General features: G+C 32.9%; 2 protein-coding genes across 2 annotated transcripts; one reads left to right on the forward strand and one right to left on the reverse strand.

The window, feature by feature from the left end:
• The first annotated feature begins 6,810 nt into the window (after positions 1-6,810).
• Positions 6,811-10,906, forward strand: LOC133697784 (ubiquitin receptor RAD23d-like). The gene is made up of 12 exons (XM_062120554.1): positions 6,811-7,005; positions 7,419-7,580; positions 7,972-8,025; positions 8,250-8,311; positions 8,425-8,520; positions 8,693-8,870; positions 9,541-9,690; positions 9,777-9,845; positions 9,940-9,987; positions 10,061-10,170; positions 10,250-10,328; positions 10,532-10,906. Exons 1-12 carry the CDS (start codon positions 6,940-6,942, stop codon positions 10,646-10,648), a joined length of 1,191 nt encoding a protein of 396 aa, XP_061976538.1. The 5' UTR covers positions 6,811-6,939; the 3' UTR covers positions 10,649-10,906.
• Positions 10,907-16,023: 5,117 nt separating this feature from the next.
• LOC133695925 (uncharacterized) lies at positions 16,024-17,097 on the reverse strand. Its single transcript, XM_062117902.1, has one exon. The coding sequence runs from the start codon at positions 16,955-16,957 to the stop codon at positions 16,388-16,390; it is 570 nt and encodes a 189-aa protein (XP_061973886.1). The 5' UTR covers positions 16,958-17,097; the 3' UTR covers positions 16,024-16,387.
• Between the last annotated feature and the right edge of the window lie 3,873 nt (positions 17,098-20,970).

Genomic DNA, 20,970 nt, shown 5'->3' on the forward strand with positions numbered 1-20,970 from the left:
GGGAGCTTAATCAAACAATAGGTTTTTGTAATGATTGTTTTATTTAATAGTGCGTGTGTGCGTGCGTGTGTGTTATAAAAGGATATGTATTTTCAAAATATGATCAATTGAATGCCTATATTAGATTTCATATAAAATTAAAAACATATTAAACGGAAAATGGTCTCGTAGTTTGAGGTATCTCATGGGTTAATTCTCAAATTCATGTACTTAATGGCTCGTTTTTTCTATTTGAATGTCTAAATATTTAATTTTTTTTATTTGAAGGTTTTGTGCGATTAAATATGTTACATAATTTTAATTTACTCTAAAATAATTACAAGTGCGAAATCTATACTAATAATAAAACATTTCAACTTAAGAATACAAATTGAGTTTTGTAATTTTCTTTGGTAACTTTGCTGCTAAATAATTTGCCTTTTTTTGTGCGGTTAAACATGTTACATAAGTTTATTTCTAGCACAACATGATAATATATTTCCAATTAATTAACCATTTGTTTTGCTGCATAACAAACAATAATATTCTAAGTACAGTGCAGCACGACAGCACTACTCAACCGGGACGAAACAATCTCTCTAATTAAGGTTAACCGTAGAAATTAGAGTACTTAGAAAATAACGTAAATGCTAAAAATAAAAATGTTTTAATTCATGGCTCCTGCATGCCAGAAATGTGAAACCAATGACAAATACAATTTCTAGAAAATCCCAGCTATGGCCGAGAGCTTATCTTTTATGGCAAGCCAAACAGCAATAAAGAAACAATTTGTTGCCGGCCACTATAATGCCACGCAGGTCAGTTTGGATAGAAAGATCGGTACTGAGCAACTTGCATTATTACTCTGCGCGTGCTTTCCACTATCGATCCATCTTAATTTGGAAGAGCCAGAAAAAAAAAAAGTAACTTTGGAATGAAAGGAACAGATATATCAAAATGGTGTGCTGGTCACAGTATACCCACTCCGTTCTTGGCTTCATAATTTGATTTTTGACTCGTATTATACTAATTTATTGCAGACAGATAGTTCATGCAAACTGTGACCTTCTTCTTCTTAATTCTTCTTTTTTTAAGGTAATAGAATGCATGAAAACACCTAATACATACAAGAGAACTAGAATGATAAATGTGACCTAAATGACGATAAATAGATTAATTTCCACGCACAATTTACGCTAGTTAGTGTGCCTCAATACCCATGCAGAACCCACAGATTGTTCAACTTTTTTAATTACGAACAGTGGTCTCTATTTCTTTTGAATCTTTGATCGCTCACTCACCACTGCGCTGGCGCTCCCACAAAATGCTCTCGACACACTGTTTTCTTTTGCTTTTTGACACGCAAATTAAAGACTTAACCGACCCTAAAGTCCTAGACCAATTTGGACAGAAATCCTATATATTCGGACAAACTGCATTATATCCTTCATTTACAAGCACTACTGATCATATGTCGACTTCAATTCCTTGTATCTATCATAGCTTCATTTAATTTCTAGCACAACTTCAATGGATTTCTGGATTCTGTATGATGTTAACATTGGTTTTTTTTGTTGTTGTTATTATTAGAAGTCTGAGTTATTAGAGAAGAACTACATCTGCTTTAGCTGCAAGAGCACTCAAGCCTAAATGATATAACATTATGTATCGGGTGTTTGGTTTCTAAGAAATGTTAGAATATTTCCGAGGAGTAAGTGAAGTATGGGCCATGTCAAGCTTTTCAATAGCACAGTAATGGAAGGAATTGATCGTAACTTTGTATAATAAAGATATAGTAGTGGTCCTCTCATTGGGACGGATTCTCGCTAGTCCATTTCACCTGGGCTCTTTTTGTTGCCTAATATTCCTGTTCTGAGGTGTGTGTGTATAGGACAAGAAAACCAGACAATAGTTCTAGAGCGTTTTTCTGATCAGAGGCGGAACAGATAAAGCAGCTGAACACAATGCACATGCACTTTGTAAAGGGTTTAAAATGGCCAGTGTTTGAGGCTGAAACGGAAGCACTTACTGGTTCGATTCGATATTTTCACGCACATGCCTTTTAAAAAGAAGAGACAGGCCAGTTTTTTTAGCAAAAGCACATCCAATAGAAAAGGAAAATTGGTCTTAGAAAATTAGAGCATAAAAGTTGTTCAAGAAAACACTATTAAAGAAACTTGAGAGTTGAGATTATCAGTGGACTGTCTTGAGATTTGATTGATTTTGGCTTAGTGTTCTATATATGCTTGTCTACATGTTGGAGTTTTTTTTCAATGTAGCAAGGTAGAAGAAAAACAAAAGAAGAATAATAACATATTTCATAACTTATTTAGAAAAATTAGATAGTTTAGCAAACCACAAATTTTATATTGGATTCTATTAAAAAGATAGCAGAGACAAATTTTGTCTTGAGATTTGATTGATTTTGGCTTGGTGTTCTATATATGTCTATTTATATGTTAAAGGTTTTCTTCCATGGTTCAAAACTCATTTAGAAAAATAATGTAATTTAGTGAATCACTAAATAGTTTCTTAAAATGAACTCGTAAAGGCAAATTTGAAAGCTATTTTAAAATTTAACTATTTGAATTTAAAAAATAAATCAAACTTCTTTTTATAAAAGAACAAGTGTTTATACAAGAATAAGTGATACAAACTCTGTTTTTATACAAGAGTTATGTTTTTTTATGTAAGATTAAATTAAAGGAGTTTGATATACGATATGATTAAAAATGTTTCAGAAGAAGAAAATATTATATATTCTTGAAATTAGAACATTGTGTTTTATAAACTCAAATGTTTAAAATTTAAAATTGTCCCTGCCAGTTTTTCTTATATTTATGATTTGCTAAATTATATTATTTTTCTAAATAAAATTTTAACTCTTTTTTTTTCAATCGATTATACTATAAAATTGAAAAAAAAAACCCTCAATGTTTGTGGCATCAGTTCTTCGGTTGAGTACTCTCCATCTCTGACAGCAAAAGTAGAAAGTGAGAACAAGAATATAACGAATTGCCATCTGGGCTGGACCTGTTAATGTTGATTTTAACCACTCAAGGATATTTGTGGCCATGAGTCTCCATCTCTGCAAATATATATATATATATATATATATATATATATATATATATATATATATATATATATATATATATATATATATGCTCTTTGGACCACGATATATCTTTCTGGGTTTTTTTGGACTCGACCGAGAGCATGCGTGAATCGAATTGGACGTCAATGGGGCAAGATTTAGGGTGGATAACTAGATAATTTGTTAGGCAATTAAAACTTAAAAGAATTAGAAAAATAAATGCTCAATATTAAATATTAAATCAATAACTAAAAAGAGTAATAAAAATAATTAGAAATAAAAGTAAATATGTAAAAGAGCAAGGATTTACAAAACATCTAGGGTAAAGAAAAAACACTTTATTTGTACAAGGATAATTTTATATGTAATAATGTTTCTCTACAAGATACAATAACTCGTTATAATTTTTGGATATTGTAAAAAAATTCCAAAACTTTTAAACATTAATTTTGTTCACTTAAGTCAATAAAGTATAAGAAATGAAGTGTAATAAAACTTAAAAGGAATACATACAAAAAAAAAGGTTTTAAATTATGTGTAGAGATATGTGAGAAATCAAGTAAAATGAGAGTATTTTTAAGAATTTCTGATAGTGCGAAAATATCATAGACATGTGTGTGTGAATGAAGATACCGTTACTAAATATATTTAAAATAACTAAATATAATAAATTATTTTAATCTAATGGTAAAGTCAGTAAAATTTATTAATTACTAAAAAAATATTATTAATTATAATTTTGAATCTTGATCCTTATATAATTGTACAGGGTAATTAGTTATTACATAATCACCACAATGTATCCCAATGCATTTGCATTGCCTTCTGAAACAGTATCTCGCATTCTCATCTCTTTTTACGGTTTAAATTCCCAGATCTGGGTTAATTTTACTCTATTCGAGCATCATTTTATTACATAATCTTCAATAGAAAAGGAAAAAAAATGCATGTTTTTTTTTTGTTCAAGTTGTCATCGGAATGCCAATTTATTTGCTTATGCATTAGAGAGAAACCAAAAGACTGGACTTCATGCTTCCAGCCCAACTCTGCGTCCATAACAGTCCCGTGACGATGATCCTCGCTAAATATACAAACCGATTAATGTTGAGCCCTCATGTACTATTTCGACGATTACATACCTTTGTGTTTTGCTCTTACAATTTGTTTGAGGGTGCCTCGGTTTTTAAAACAAGCTGCCTGGGACTGCAGCTTAAACAAATCCATGGATTAACTAGCTATGGCCCAATCTCAAGATAAAATCAAGAAGTCTAGAACTCAAGCCCAAGACCAAGTTATCTCTCTAGTCAAAGCCCAAAGCCTCCTTATGCGAAGTGCTCAGCAAAATCCCATCCAGCAGCCTCATTGTTCAAGAAGCCGAGATATGCTCAGTTTGAAGACAGTCTCTTCTCCCCGAGACAAATTTTACGTGAGAAAAAATTGTATGGCTGAGCATGTATCCTCTCCTTCCTTTCTAAAGCTTCCAACCGAGCAATTAGTTTTTTTCCTGACACTATTAGATCCTCTAACCTGGATAGCCAAAGCGAACTACAAAACTCACTCTTATATAAACGCAACATCAAATGAATAAATCAAATTAAAATATAAAGATCAAATTAAAAAAAAAATAAGAACAAAAAAAAGGAAGCAAAACACTAGGGGAACACTACTGTGGTCCATAATGTTTTGTTTATGAAGGTACAATGATTTAGCCATCATATTTGTTTTTTTAATTGTAATATTAACTCCAATCAATTATAACTAAAACATACTCGTCCGAAAATACACAAATGTTACTGGAAGCAAAATAAAATTATAAAACTGTTTGACCAAACTATTTCAGAAGAGTTTGTAATATAATTACATTACAGTTACAATTATAACTGTAATGAAAGCTAATTCTTTTATTAAAGACATCGTGTATCCTTTCATAAAACACCGTGAATTTGAACATTGTTTCGTGCGATGGTATGCAGCACTGTAAATGATTCATCATTTATTCTTGTTTTTCTTTAAATAATAGGTGAATGAAACATCATCCGTACATTCTAATAAAAAAATAAAGGTTCTCGGGCATGTATGCCTACCCTTCTTTTCATAAACTGGGCTCGCTAGCCCACCCAGGCCCAGCACATGGCCTTTTATCGTTCTTTATTTTTTCTTATTAATTTTAATAAATATAATTAAAGTAAATTAGTTAAATATATATCTAGGATATTATTTAATTTAATTTCATTAAAGTTTTGCTCTTTTTTTAATAAAATTATAGCATTTTTATAACACTAGTACACGTTCTCTTTTTTAGAGCCCTTGGTGATCTTTTTTTTTCTAAATTAATTAGGCGACTTTCAAGCGTTTTATTTTTTTATTATCATTTAATTAAACAAGAATTATTTTAAAAAAGAAAATTATTAAACATAATCGAGTTAATGACCTGGTTCGTGAATTTAATGGATTAACTGGATCAATTTGAAAAATCATCTTCTTAGTATTTTAAAAAATTAAAGTGATGGCATCTCGTAGACTCGGGTCTGATTTAAAAAGTCATGGCCTCAATATCTAGATAAAAAAATCAATCATGGAGTCTTGAGTTTTTTAAGTTAAACCAAGTATTGATTCGGTTTACCATATCATGTCTAAAACTCACCAAATCAACTTAGTCATATCGTGTAAAATTACACGCCATTTAATTTTGAAACCCAGACCAAGTAAGTAGTCGGTCAGAGAGTCTCTTGATTAACCTATCAAGCTAAATTAAGTTTAGTTACATCAACAAAAGAGTTTCATACGATAACAGATGAAACAATAAATTATCCTTGTGTTTTTTTAATACAATCAAATTAAAATTATCATAATATTATTTTTATTTTATTTAAAAACTTTATTCTTGTAATCATGAAAAGATATTTTCTTTAAAAACAAATGGTATGGTTAAAAATTATCAAAAAAATTGACCCCGTTAATGAACAAAGGAGTTCCAATTAAAAAGACATATTTTTATCTTTATTTTAAATTGTTCGGTTTTTTTATGTCTCTTCTAATTGCTTTTATTTTTTATTAAATAAATGAAATATATATAACAAAACAATGGAGGTAAGAAATATTAATAAGAGAAGGAGAAATTATACTATTAAATTATTTTGTTTTAGTGAAATTTAATTATTAATATTTTTATATAAAATAATTTATAGCCATATAAAAAATAAAAAAATACTGGAGGGCTCTTGTGATATAAAATTAGAGATTTTAATATGTATCTATCACTTACTTTGTCAATTCAGTTCTTAGTTAGAGTTATTATTACCTCATATATTATTTGGTTATGCTTTAAAAAAAATTAATTTTTTTTTTTAAATTATATTAATATATGAAAACTATAAAAAACAATTAAAAAAATAAATTTAATATTTTTTTAAATAAAAAATAATTTTTAAAAACAAGTTAGAATCACAAAATCAAACATTCGATTAACAGTTACTATCCCTGCACACAAACCGATCCCTTCCTTGGCTTACTCTACAGTACAACACACAGCACACACGTCACGCCATGTAGGACGACCTGGGTCACCCTCGCCATATGGCAATACCTCACCCGTCCGACCCAACTCACACCCCGCGTGTCTCCCCCAGATCTTTCCCAAACCTCACCGAATTGTTTTTTTTAAAAAACCTGCTTGACATTAATTGACATAAATACCCTCGGATATTCCTTGCTTGTCTGTGTTCGTGCCTGCATACCTTTAACATCGCACTTTTGGGTACAGTAGCAGTATATATACAACAAGAGCCCTCGCGGATCGGGGGAGTGAATTAAAATCCGGTCGAGAGTGGAGATCGTGAAGAAGAAGAAGAAGAAGAAGAAGGATGAAGATTTTTGTTAAGACTTTGAAAGGCAGCACTTTTGACATCGAAGTTAAACCTGGAGACACGGTTCGCATCTGTTCTTTAATTTTTCTGTTTACGTCTGCAATTCTAATTCAATTATCTAGGGTTTTTCTTAACCATTAATTTTTAATTGCGATTTGTTCTTCTTCTCGTGTCTTGTAATTGAATTGCCTAATTGTGGAATTGAATTAAGATTCAAAATTGTTGCGATTTTTTTTACCTGTGTCAGTTAGTTTTAATTTAAGCTGCTGCGTGTTTTCGGTTGTGATTTTGGGAATTGAGTGGACTAATGCTCCTATTGTGTGAATTGAGGTTTTCTTTCCGTTGTTTTTTTCGGAATTATACCTCCTGGGTTGTGTTAGTTGCCTGGCACTATAATTTGATTTTTTTTTATTTTTTTTTGTCTTGTTTGTTCGGTTTTTTTATTGCAATTTGGTTTTATTTTATGTTGTGTACAGGTTGCTGATGTCAAAAGGAACATAGAAACAGCTCAAGGGGCATCTGTTTATCCTGCTGAACAGCAAATGCTTATCTATCAGGGGAAAGTTCTTAAAGATGACACCACGTTAGGTGAAAATAAAGTTGCTGAAAATAGTTTTGTTGTTATCATGTTATCGAAGGTGAGATTTGTTTCTCTTGTGTGCTCTTTTTGAAATCTGTTTCCTCTACTTTTAATTTGAACTTGCAAGAGATGCACTCCCGACACCAGCAAAATACTTGTTGTGTTTCTACTTATTGTTTGGTTTTTTAGACTGGAGAATAGCAATGTTTCTTGTCACGTTGTACCCATCCTGTGTTAAACTATTAATTTCATACATGCATGCATACATTGTATTTTAGCAATTGGTTTAGAGTTATGTTTATGCTTTGTATGCGTGAAACTATTTATCTCAACACTTTCCTTTTGCTACTTTCTCCAAATATCATTGATCAATGTTGTGTTGTGACACTATATTTTTCAGGTTTTCTACTTGGTTTTTTTTTCTAATTGTTTGCTTTAACAATTGTTAGGCTAAGAGCTCATCTGGTGAGGGCTCAACTACATCAGCTGCTCCTACCCCTAAGGTAATAACACTGTAGTTGTCGTTTCTGATGCCTTTGCAACTTGCACTAAACAGCTCGAAGTACAAGGGCTTCAATTGCACTATTGCTTCTATGGGAAGCCCCTGGCAATTCATTTGTAAAGTTTTTGTTACCTGCACACTGGCCATAATGTCTCAATTAGAAATATTTGTTTCCCCCCTCTCCCTCTCTATTCCCTGTCTTGAATTAAACTGGCGCTTGTGCAGGCACCCACAACAAGTGCCCCAATGTCAACAGCACCTCCAGCTTCCACAGTGACTTCTGCACTGTGAGTCTAAAGGGTTCCATGCCAATTCTGTCTGCAAAGTTGTTGACTTCTCTAAGATTCTAACATCTTGCATTCTGTCATCTGCTCATTTTGTATATGTTTTTACTTAACAGGCCAACATCTGTTCCTTCCCCTGCTCCAGCTCCAGCTCCAGCTCCAGCTCCAGCTCCAGCTCCAGCTCCAGCTCCGGTTTCTTCAGTTATTGCTGAGTGTGTATTTTATTCCTTCTTTAGATCTTTGTTTAGTGGTCTGGCATGTTTGAACCGTGGAATGTGCCTTTAATCCTCTTTTTTTCCTTTGATACCTCCCTCTCCCATTTTATTTGTGCAACATGGTTTCTTTTCTTTTCTTTTTTAATTTTGGTATTATTTGTTGAATCAGATCAGAGTCTGGTGTATATGGCCAAGCAGCATCTAATCTTGTTGCGGGAAATAACTTGGAGGGAGCAGTCCAGCAAATTCTTGATATGGGTGGAGGTTCCTGGGATAGAGATACTGTTGTTCGTGCTCTTCGTGCTGCTTACAATAATCCAGAGAGAGCCGTTGAATATTTATATACTGTAAGTTTTGTCTGTCTATGAGATTCTTTTAATTCCTTTTCTTTCTGGGGAAAGACAGTGGATTTATTTGTTTGTTATCTCATTTATGAAAAAAGACATTCATCAAAATGCTGGGTGGGTTTTGCTTGTGTTGCAATAAGGTTCAGGGGAGGACCTAATATTGCCCAGAAGTTTTGTTTGGTGCATGTTTATGTGATATTTATTTTACCAAAGAATAAGATTGAAGAACTTTATATGTAGTTACGTGAGTACTTGCATGCATTCTAATTAATGAAGAAATTAATGTGCTACATAATTGATGCTGTACTTAATATCTAGTTAACATGGAATGTGAATGCGTTCCATTGCACAATAACTTATTAGAAGTAAGGAGTTGCATGAATCAAAATGTTCTTTTGAATGATTTTGAAATTTGAAGAATTGACTGGGAAGCAGTTGTTAATAAGAACATTTTTTTTCTGTTAATTTCTTTATGAAGTTGCTGTTGATTTTAGTTTTTCATGTCCTCTGTTCATTACTTTTGCTCAAACATCCAAGTCCCAGGAGGGTCTCTTAAGTAGAAGTTTCATTTCCAAGTTACTTTTTAAATGTTCTGCATGTTTAGAGCACTCCCTTATATTTGTGTTATTTTCAATCTTCTTGTTTCAAATTTGGTGATTGCAAATATCAGGGCATCCCAGAACAAGCAGAAGCCCCACCTGTGGCTGAAGTCCCTGTAAGCGAGCAAGCTCCTGCAGCCCAGCCTCGGCAGCAGCCAGCACAACCAACTACAGTTCCTGCTGGTGGACCAAATGCAAATCCTTTAGATCTCTTCCCCCAGGTAGTTGCCATGTATATAACTATTGATCAATTATGTAAGATTTTCTGGGTGGTTGACTCTAGAAGTTATGTTTTTTCCCCACAAAGGGCCTTCCCAACATTGGTTCAGGGGCTGCTGAAGCAGGAACTCTTGATTTTTTGAGGAACAGTCAACAGGTTTCTCTCTCTTTCTCTGTCTGTTTGTTAACTGATACCTTTTGACTGATGCATAGCCAATGGTACTGAATCTTTGTTCTGTGATTATTGCCAGTTCCAAGCCTTGCGAGCTATGGTGCAGGCTAACCCACAGATACTGCAGGTTCTTTTTTTACCTCTTGTTATTTAATGTTCCCTCCTCTAAAGAGGTTGTGTTAATTCCTTTTGTTTGACAGCCTATGCTCCAAGAACTGGGAAAACAAAATCCTCACTTAATGAGGCTCATTCAAGAGCACCAGGATGACTTTCTCCGCCTGATCAATGAACCTGTTGAAGGTGGAGAGGGGTAAGATCAATTGCTTTTTTGTTTTTTTCCTATTAATTATGCTACATTGCTGTGCTCATTTGTTTTCATGTGCCTATAGGAATGTATCGGGGCCGCTTGCCGCAGCAATGCCACAATCAGTAACAGTCACACCTGAGGAGCGCGAAGCAATAGAACGTGTAAGTTCTGCCTCATTTTTACATTAACTGGAGTCTTGTAAAGTGTTATTTGAATGATTTTGATAACAGTACCTTTTAACTGTAGTTAGATTTCATTAATTATGTCTTTTTTAAGCTGTGTGGATGGTTTGGAGGGCGCTTTTATCTACCAGGATGATTATCATTTAACCTTTTTTTTTTTGTCATCTTTGCACCCATTTCAGCTTGGAGCTATGGGTTTTGATCCTGCACTTGTTTTGGAGGTGTATTTTGCCTGCAACAAGAATGAGGAGCTGGCAGCCAACTACCTCTTAGATCACATACACGAGTTTGAGGATTGAATTTGGTGGAAATGTAGCCAATCCTTCCGTCCCCTTGATAAATTTACTTAATATTTTTTCCCGTTTTCTACATTCCCCCAACTGCATTGCAGTATCAAGTTTGGGGTTTGGAGTAATATGATGTGAAGTTTCTGGAAAGGGGAGACGTGTCAACTCCCTATCCCGCTCTCTCCTTGATTAGGTCTCTTATATTTTTATATAAATGGTCATCTTGTTAAATTTGACTTTTCTATGTAAATTTTATGATCTTTGTCTGGAGTCTGGCGCCATCTATCAAATTCACTGGGAATTTACCAGGCTATGGTCCTGACCCGTAGTCTCTGCTTGACAGCTATTCTGCTCCGCATGCTCAGACTGTTTGATGTGCTTAAACAGTGATGGTCTTTCTTCTTCTTCTTCTTTTTTCCTGATGAGCACACCTACCTGGGAAACTCGTCCTTTTATCCTGCTCCAAAGGATGAAAAGGCGTTGTTCACGCTTCACAACTTCGGCTGTTGAGAGGTCTATGCAAAGGGGGCGAGGGCTCTGAGAAACTCCATAGCACCTTTACATCTTCTGTATATATCGATCTTCACTTGAGTTTCAGGAACAGACAAAAGAAATAGAAGTGGTTCGGATGTAAGAACAAGCACTTGATAAAAAAAAATTATTTGATCAAACTTCAAAAATTGGACTGGAAACACGTTCTATCTCTTGCTTCGAATAACTTGATTAAAGATGTTGATACTGGATTCTTCACTGAAATTGGCTTGAGTTCAGTGGATAAATTGGAATTAACTCAGAATTATATCTGAGTGTTATTTAAGCTTCCAATTAACCAATAAATTGAAATGAGATTTGTTAGCTAGTTTGAACTGGAACTTTTTTGACATGACATCGTATAGATCATAACAAATTATGCTTGCCCTAAAGTGAGAGATATACGAGGAGAGGATTATGATCTCATATAAAACTTAAATCCCCGTATTTTTAAACTTCAATAAATAAACACAAGCGGCTGAATTCATGTTATTTATGGCCCTCAAAAACGTATCTTTATACTTATTTAGAGGGAGGTCGAAAGAAAACAATTAAGTATCTTAACTATTCATACTGACCCTGTATTATGATACATTGTTTCGGGATAAAAAAGATGATGACATCTAGGACATAAACTTGTTTAACTGTGGAGATAGAGAGTAAAAAAAGGGTTTTTATCTCTATTCCAAGAACAATTTTTAGCTAATTTCTCGTTCTTCTAAAAAGAGAGACAAAAGATTGAGACAGAACTAGGTTAATTTTTTTTTCACACGTGTTCCTTTAACCATATAATAATTTTAGTTTTTTTTTTACTAATTTTTAAATATATTTTACCACGCACACATCAATTTTTAATTTATAAAAATATTTTTTAAGAATGTAATTGTATTAAAGGTTTGGTTTTTTTCATTTCATCATATAACAATATGGAAAAATCAGTTGCTCAAAATAAACAATAAATTATTTCATCCAATCTTAATTATTTATAACAATTAAGAAATAAATGAATTAGAGTAAATTAATCATTTTACGACATGAATAAAATTAATTAATCAAAGAGTGATTTTTTATTGAAAAGCACCTGAAGGAATTTTTTTTCTGAATGAGCGAGTATTAAAATATTATCAAAGAAAGTGAACATTATTATTGAAAAATTAAAATAATAATGAAAACATGTATAATATAGAGAAATGAAAATTTATCATATTCTCAAAGGAATTGGTTTTAGTAATGAAGATGTGAGGACTCAATGAGAATGAAAAAAAATGTATTTGTTATGAAATTATTATTTTGCATTTTCGACTATATTATATTTTAATTGTGTTGATGTTATGTTATATTAATTGATTTAGATATTTATTTTAATATTAATATATCTAAAAAATAATTTGATGACAGGATAAATCTTAATTTATTTATATTATCTTCTTGATACTTTATTTATTGTGATTACAAATTCTTTTTTAACATGATTTTTATTTTTGATAAATGAAGAAATTACTATTTCATGTTAGTTAAAAAATAAGAATTGATGCTTGTTGTACATTTTTTTTCAAACATTATAAATTTGATAATAATACATATCAAAGATAGAATATATTTTTCTGCAATTTATTTTATCTTGTCATTATTAATAAAAACAAATACAAATATATTTACTTTGTATTGTATAGGACTATCAAATATAACATAATTTTTTTTTTCTATTTCATCTCATTCTCTTTTTCCCAACTCTCATCGTTTTTTTTTTTATTATTATTGTGATACAATATTCAAACATTATCTTAAAAAAAATGAAAAGTTAATCCAACAAACGTTTTTTTGACATAGGTGTGCATCATATTCAAAGCTATAAAATTTAAAACTTGTCTTATTAATATTAAGTAAATAAAAAAGGGATTAATAATAATATTTTAAATGATAATTTTCATTTTTTTGCAGCGTTTGTTATTATTTTAAAATAAAAAAACTGTGAAAATAGAAAAACATGTTATCTGCGAGTATTTTGCTTGAAAAAATATTAAAATATTTTTTTGTAATTTTAATATGCTAATATAAAAAATAAAAAAATATTTTAATAAATTTTGAAAAAAAAATTGAAAGCAACTCCATCACAATATTGATCACACACTAAAAATACCAACAAATAATCGACACGTGCATTGAGAAGCCTTGAAAGTTTTTGGGATTTGAATTCAAGGATAAAATCGATGTGGGTTGTTGATTTTGAAGAAGTGAGACAAGATGGTGTAAATTGATTGTGGATGTTGATGGTGGCTGGATTGGATTGAAGATGGACATTGATGGGTGTTAATTTTGGGTAATGACTGGCGCTGGCTACTTCTTTCTTCTTGTATTTTTTTTTCCTTCACTTTAATCTGTTTGTTTTTTTTGGTAAGAAGATGGAGAATGTTACTGGTAGTGGTGAATATATTTGTATTTTCTTGCTTTCAAAATCTAAATATGGGTCGATGTAGTAAAAAATCACGTGTCTCGATGAACATTTAAATTGAAACAAATGTTTGATTATCTTGTTACTTACTTATACTACAAGGGAAGGAGAATTGATGAAATACGTGTCTCAGTCAACATTTAAATTGATACAAATGTTTGATTATCTAATTACTTATAAGGATAGTACGAATCATTTAAGGTATTGGAGAATTAACGAAATAGGCATTAGGATTTTCCTCACGCGATATACTTTATCGGTAGGGATGAGAGTACAATCCAGGAAAAGAGCTTGACGAGTTCCTGAAAATTCAATACTGGATCTATAGCTTTCCACGTTTTAGGTTGTAACGTGATCTTCGATCTCAATTATTTCTAAAAAAAAACAAGTACGTTATTGAAACAAAAAGGATCTTTGGATGTTTAAATTGATAAATATAATAGGAGAAAATAATACAAAGAAAGTAAAATAATGCGAGGAGCAGTAGAAACATACGTAGAAAGAGTAGCATGGGCAATATCTCTCGTAGAGCATGAAAAATAGTATTGTAAATACCTTATAGTATAAGAAAGTTGTAGATATCCAATGGTGTGCGGAGTTGAGCTGCAAAATTGGTTGAGAAGTTGGTGCAGTCATTGATTAGTGCAAAGGTTGGTGGTTGGCATAGAGAATGCGGAGAACACCGCCGGGTAGTTTGAACTTTGAAGGTGTGTAAGTGTGCGAAGTGGGTGGTGCTTTCGAAGGCACAGTAGATACCGTGTCCGTGTGGCACCCACTTTGACTTCTAGAAACTTGGAAATACAATGACTTTTGGATAGTGGCGAGGGTGAGGCCATACAGCCAGGCGTTAGGCTAGGCATTCAGGCCATGACTTCTGAGGAATTTCCACCTCGCAAGCAAGCTATCCTGAGCTGCCGCTGGGGGCATGGCCCAAACCGCAAGCAAAGAAAGAATTGCTTGACTTTTGGGCCATGGCCCAAACGGCAAGCCAAGTATATAAAAAAAAAAAACAAAAAGATCAGAGCACGGATGTTAGAGATAAGAGTCAAGAACGTTGCAGCCACGTCTTCAGCTTTCGAATATGATGGGAAGCCAGAATAATCGGCAAAAGGAATCCCAATAGTGCCGTTTAGCTTTAGGACCATTGTTAATTAGAATGGTATTTCTTTTGTGCTCGTGCAATGTTGTCCGGATTATTAGTTTATTACCTAGCTAGCTTGAGGAAAACCCTAAATTAACCTCCGGGAACGGAGAATGAGAGGGCGGGTAACATCAGCTTCAAAGCTTGACCATTAGTGGAGGCTTGCAAAAACATATCATTAATTGGATGGCTTCTGAATCTTCGTGTCTTTTGTCTTCGGTCAATTGTTGAAGCATCCACTAGTCTCTAGTGCCCATCCTTTTATACATTGTATGCGTGTCTTTTTCTGAAGTCATCGCGGCCCATTCTCATGCTTTTATTTTAACCCTAGAAAGTTCTTTGATTACACACCAATCCGCCCCCTTGCCACTAATTAATGTTTAGCGTCCGCTCATTCACACATGTTCTGCCATTAATTTTATACGTCATTGGCGATCTTATATTATAGCTTGAACGGATCTTATACCTAATTAAATTTGATTAAATAAACCGGACACCACGAAACTTGACAGACGACCCCCATCAATTGCTCTCTCGTCAATTTACCTTTGGATGCCTCTCTTTCCCTCTCTCATTCATCCTGGTCTTTGCTTTCAAGTAATATAGACTGAAGATGGCCATGTCCTGTACGATGTTGTTATCATGCCTCCTTTGAATGGAAATTTTCTGATGATATATTAATTACGGAGTATTTTCAATTAAATCTCTTGAAAGTTAATTTTTTAGCTACTATTTAAAACTCAGAAGGCAAGAAGAATGATCTTATATTGGCTTCATCCATCTACAGGCCTCATTAACCTGGTTAAAAAATTGTTGTGGTTATACGGGTTGTATTCTATTGTACTTTCATTTATCTCATTTGTATTTGAAATTAAATTTAGATTATTATTTTTTAATTCCGAACGTTAAGAATAATTATGGTTTTGGATGTGTCACGGCTACTAACTCAACAATGGAGCTACCTTACCGAACCCTAAGCCTGTTTGAAATTGTGTTTTTTTTAAGTGTCCTTTATTTAAAATACATTTTATTTTTAAAAAATTATTTTTAAAATAACCTCATCAAATACATAAAAAATAATATTAACTTTTTAAAATAACACAGGTATGCTCGGGGATCACCCTAGACAAATTTTCCAGTCACATTTTGCCATACGAAGAACTTTGTATAATTTGCCAGGCCACGCCAAACGAAGCAGGATGTCATCTTTTCTTGGTAAAGAACTTGTATTGTTTTCTCAAGAAAAATTTGAAAATCAGCTAATTAATCAACTCCTTCACAGCAAGGGAATTAACTTGATTAAAGTTTATTCTGAAACAAGGAACAGATTTTGCCAGAGAGATTCAAATACCCTGTCTTTGCCAAGGAATAGGGACAAGATTCTTCAGTATAGCATCCAAGAGACTGCCAAAAAATTCATCGTCCCCTCAAAAAAAAAAAAAAAAACAATTCCTCACTTGTAGCCACGGCATCTCTCATTTTCAGATTCTACGCCTACATATATATATCCTTTTAAATTAATTCCTTTTTTTCTAAAAATTAATAAAGTAAAATAATTTACAAAAATAATAGGGTGATGGAATCGTTTCATATTAACGACAACCGACACCCTCCATTCCTTTTTTAATTACTCAGCCGGCATGCCCCCGAACCGCCACGACAAATCCACAAACTCGGTCGAGTCGAAGCAAGCATTAGAGTACTCGAACAATCCATCATCGAACGCCACGTACCTGCTATTATAATCAACTTCCCCTGCTCCCAGCCCGAACGAGTCATAAGTCGGAATCTGGTCCTCAAACCCCCATATCTCCCCAACGATTCCGGATGACTCGGCCGAGTCAACTCGGACCAACTCGGTCTCTTCTTCACCCTTGACCTCCCCGCTCGAGGAATTAATGGACGGGGGCAAGCCGAGCTCATCATCAGAAGCTTCTAGAAGGTAGCCTAGATCCGGCCGGGACTCGCCGGATTCGGACGTCAGGTCGACGACGGGCACCGGAGATGATGAACACGCGGATATCTCTTGCTCAAAACTCTTCATGACGGAGTCAAGATCCTGACCCAGTGAGTCAGGGTCGGAATCATCGATGATACCCAATAAATCCTCTCTGATTTTCTTCACCTCCGGCAAATCCAACTCCAACTCGAACGAGTCATCCCTGACTCGCTTTTTATTGTTTAGCAGCTCTTCCATCGGGAAATATTTAGAACCAAACAAAGAAGAATTAAAATAAAGAAGAGAAATAACCCCCCAGGGTTAGGTTTTGCTCTTTTGTTGAGATAACAGGAGAAAGTTATAATAATGCTAGGAGTGGTTGTGGCGAGAAGCGGCAAACAAATGAGAAGTTTATATAAGGAGACAACTTAGAGAGAGAAAGTGGGGCAAGAGAGAGAGAGTGATGATGTGAAAGGCAGGCGCGTGGTGGGTGCAAAAACATAGGCCATCACGGACGTCTTACTTTTTCTTTTTCTTTTTTCTTTCTTTTTTTATTCGGTCCAGGCCCTCCAGGGGTTTCTATTTTCTAACCGCTATACTTTTTTTATTTTATTAATCGGTTTGAAATCTGTTCTGAAGTCCGGTCGTAGTGGGACCCATATGCCTAGTCAATCACGGCCTTTGTGTGGCTTTTCTCTCTCTTGGAAGTTTTTCTTTTTTTTTTTTTTTTTGGCTCGGCTCGGCTTTGAAAGGGAGGTGGTGGTTGCATGGTTTGTGATTGGGTGTTGTTTGCTTGTTTGATGGGGGAATTAAATTTCAGGGTTAAGTTTTGAGGAGGGTTGTTTTGGTCAAGTACAAATTTGGATTTATAGTTGGGAATTAAATAGGATTTTGTGAAGCTGGGTCTAGGTGGTGACATGGACTTTCTATGCAAACTTTATGGAGGATAGGATAGTAATGAGAGCGCATTTGTTTGGATATTTTATGTGTTATATGGAATAAGAATGGTGATGGTGATGGGCAGCATTACACCTAAGAAAAACACCTGTCATGAAAAAACGAGGGGAGAATCATAAGAAGAGTATCGACCATCGAATACACATTTAAAAACTTTTTGTAAAAGTCTAGTAATCTTGAAAGATTTGAAAGCACATTTTTGTTGCCCGTTACTTTGTTTTTTCATATTTTGGTGCGCACATATTCCTGATGACGTTATATTTTCCTTGTGGGATATAACACTCCCCGTAACTCTAGTCTTGTCTGAGATTGTGACGAAATAAAAATTAATTATTTTTTTATTTAAAATTAATTATTTTTTTATATTATTTGGATGCACTTAAACAGAAGGATGACCTTACTGGTCTGGTAAAAAAAACGACGAATTATTATTATTATTTTTTTATTTTCTGGAACTCTGGCTGGAGCAATTGCTTCACCCGACATCTGGTCTTTGTCACTTAACTGCATTTTGATGCCGCCTAGATGGGCAGCAATTTAGCCTATGGATATGGCACCTAGTTTTTGGTAGTAGATCTGCGTCGAGTCTCCTTTCCACTGTGAAGCTGCAAGATTCGACTAAATTACAAATTAGTTACTGTATATAATATGATTTTATAACTAGTCTTGGTTTTTAAGATATACATCAGTCCCATGATTATAGTTGACGGTTTGTGCTTTTCTAAATACATGTGATACTGTGATTAAAAACAAAGGATGTCTTGGAAAGGAATATTGTTGAATTGACAAAACAAAGAAGCTTAAAAAATATAGAAATTGCATTTTAGATTTTAAATAAAAAAAAATAAATATGAAATTAATTTGTATATAATATTCTAAATATTCACTTCACAGCGACACAGATTTCATGCTATGCACGTAAAAATGGATGTGCTGGCTCATATAGTAAATGAAGTTGCTGGTATTTTTGTTTTAGATGTGAATTTAAGCAAGGAATTGGTTTTTTATTTATGAATAGACAATTTGTCTGTAACTTTTCTATAAAAGATTTTATCTTAACGTAAAAGGATGATAAAAGAATATCCTGACCACTCAAAAAGAAAAGATACATATGAACACAACAACAAAAAAATGTATTATTGGTTTCTTTCAAATCATTCGAGAAACGTTTTTATTCACACCAAATTTTCTTTCCTGCCACCGAACGAAGTAAAGTGATGGCCGATGGGGACATCATGTGGAGAATTACAGGAAGAGGTAGAAAATATCTACGGTGGCACGACAACTCATTAATTCGAGCGCAGAAGGGCGTCGAAGGTGAAAAGCATTTCGAAGGTTCCGCCATGTTTATTTTTTATTTTAAAAGTATTTTTAAAAAAAATTAAAACTTTTTATTTTTTTAATTTTAAATTAATATATTTTTAGTGTTTTTAAATTATTTTAATACATTATATAATATAAATAAATAAAAATTAATCAAAATTATATTCTCAAACAAGTACCCAAAGTGGCATGGATATCACGTGATTACAAAGTGATCATCGAGTACGGAGGAGCCATGGGAACCAAGGTTGTCAATTCCGTTCCGTTCCGCCCGGAATGGCCGAAACATTCCATACCAATTCAAAAAACGGAACAAAACGGAACAAATTTCATCTCATTTTAAATCTCGGTCCGTTCCGGATTTTTCGGCTAAATTCCGCCCGAAACGTTCCGGTTCTATTCCACATGTTCCGTTCCGCTCTTGAAAAGCCATTGAATCAAATTGAACCTTATTCAATTTAATTAATTAAACCATCCAATTATAAAAAGCTCTTTTTTATTACTATTTTCTATAACAATGATATTAATAATAACATTGAAAATTATTATTACTATTTTCATTAATAATGATATTAATTTTTTAAAATTAGATTTATCACTAATATATATGGTTTATATTCATGTTGTTTTTTTCATGTTTATACTTTGTAGGAATTTGAGCAAAATAAGAGATGCTTTAGATTTCATTAGCCTTAATAACATTGACCTAACTTTATATTTAAAATATTTGTGTTAAAACATTTTACTTTCATAATATTTTGATATTTTGTTTAAGTTGAATTACTTTAAGTTAAAGATCTATTTAATCTTAACTATTTAGAAATATTTTAAATTTTGAAATTATATTTGTTTGGCATTGTGTTTGTATTGCATAATTTATAATTAATTTATCTTGAATTTGAATTATGTTTGTTGAATATATATATATATATATATATATATATATATATATATAAACAGTACAACCCCGAAACGGCACGCCGAAACACTCCGAAACTGAAACATTCCGTTCCAATTGAAAAAACGAAACACCTACCGAAACGGAATTGACAACCTTGATGGGAACTACAAAACACACGAGCCCACTTGTCCTTCTTAAACACCTATTATAGGTTTTCATAATTTCTCTCAATAAACAAATATCTTCTCCAACCCAAGTGGTAGACAGCCAGATCCAATCTTCTCATTGCCCATCCATCGTAGATTTCCAATTTGTCGGAAACCGAGAGAAAACTTTATTTTCTATCAAGATGGTACTCTGGACCCGCCATGTTACCGGTCCACGTTCTGCATAAAGTGCTTGTTTTTTTGAAAGAAATATGTTTAAATTTTTTAAAAGGTATTATACTAATATAAAAAAAAATTAAATTTTTTTTTGAAAAACACTTTTCTATCCAATTGTTACTTTGGGGCCACCATGTTACTGGTCCATGTTATGCTCGAGGGGTGTTTTCTAAAATTTCAAAGTATTTCAATCTGCTAACGTTGGAAAATATATTTTGATAGGTTTATAATCAAAAAAATATTTTAAAAATAACTATTATCATGATTTTAAATACTATTTTTTTTTTTAGTGTCTTGGTACTATGATGCATTATATTTTTCACTTTAAAATACATTAATATTTTTATATTTTTAATTTCAAGGCAGACTCATTTAAAATGCACCTAAATACAGTTAAAATCACAATATTAAACCGACACTTAATAACCACGTCCTTTACACATCTTATGCAATGTTTGGTTACAAAATCAAGATAGAAAAGACAAGAACAATAGCGACAATGATGTCTGCTGTTTAAAAGCCAAAGATAAAAACATTAAAAAAATTTTGCCACCAGTTAAATAATTAGGAAACATTTCTTTTAAAATAATATTTTTTTATTTTTAAAATATCACTGTAAAAATCTCTTAATTCTAAAATTATTCAATTATAATGGACAAGAATACAAATAATTATTGTCATGGTTTTGAAACCCAACTAGGGATTCA

The sequence above is a fragment of the Populus nigra genome, chromosome 6, assembly GCF_951802175.1.
Source record: "Populus nigra chromosome 6, ddPopNigr1.1, whole genome shotgun sequence".
NCBI lineage: Eukaryota > Viridiplantae > Streptophyta > Magnoliopsida > Malpighiales > Salicaceae > Populus > Populus nigra.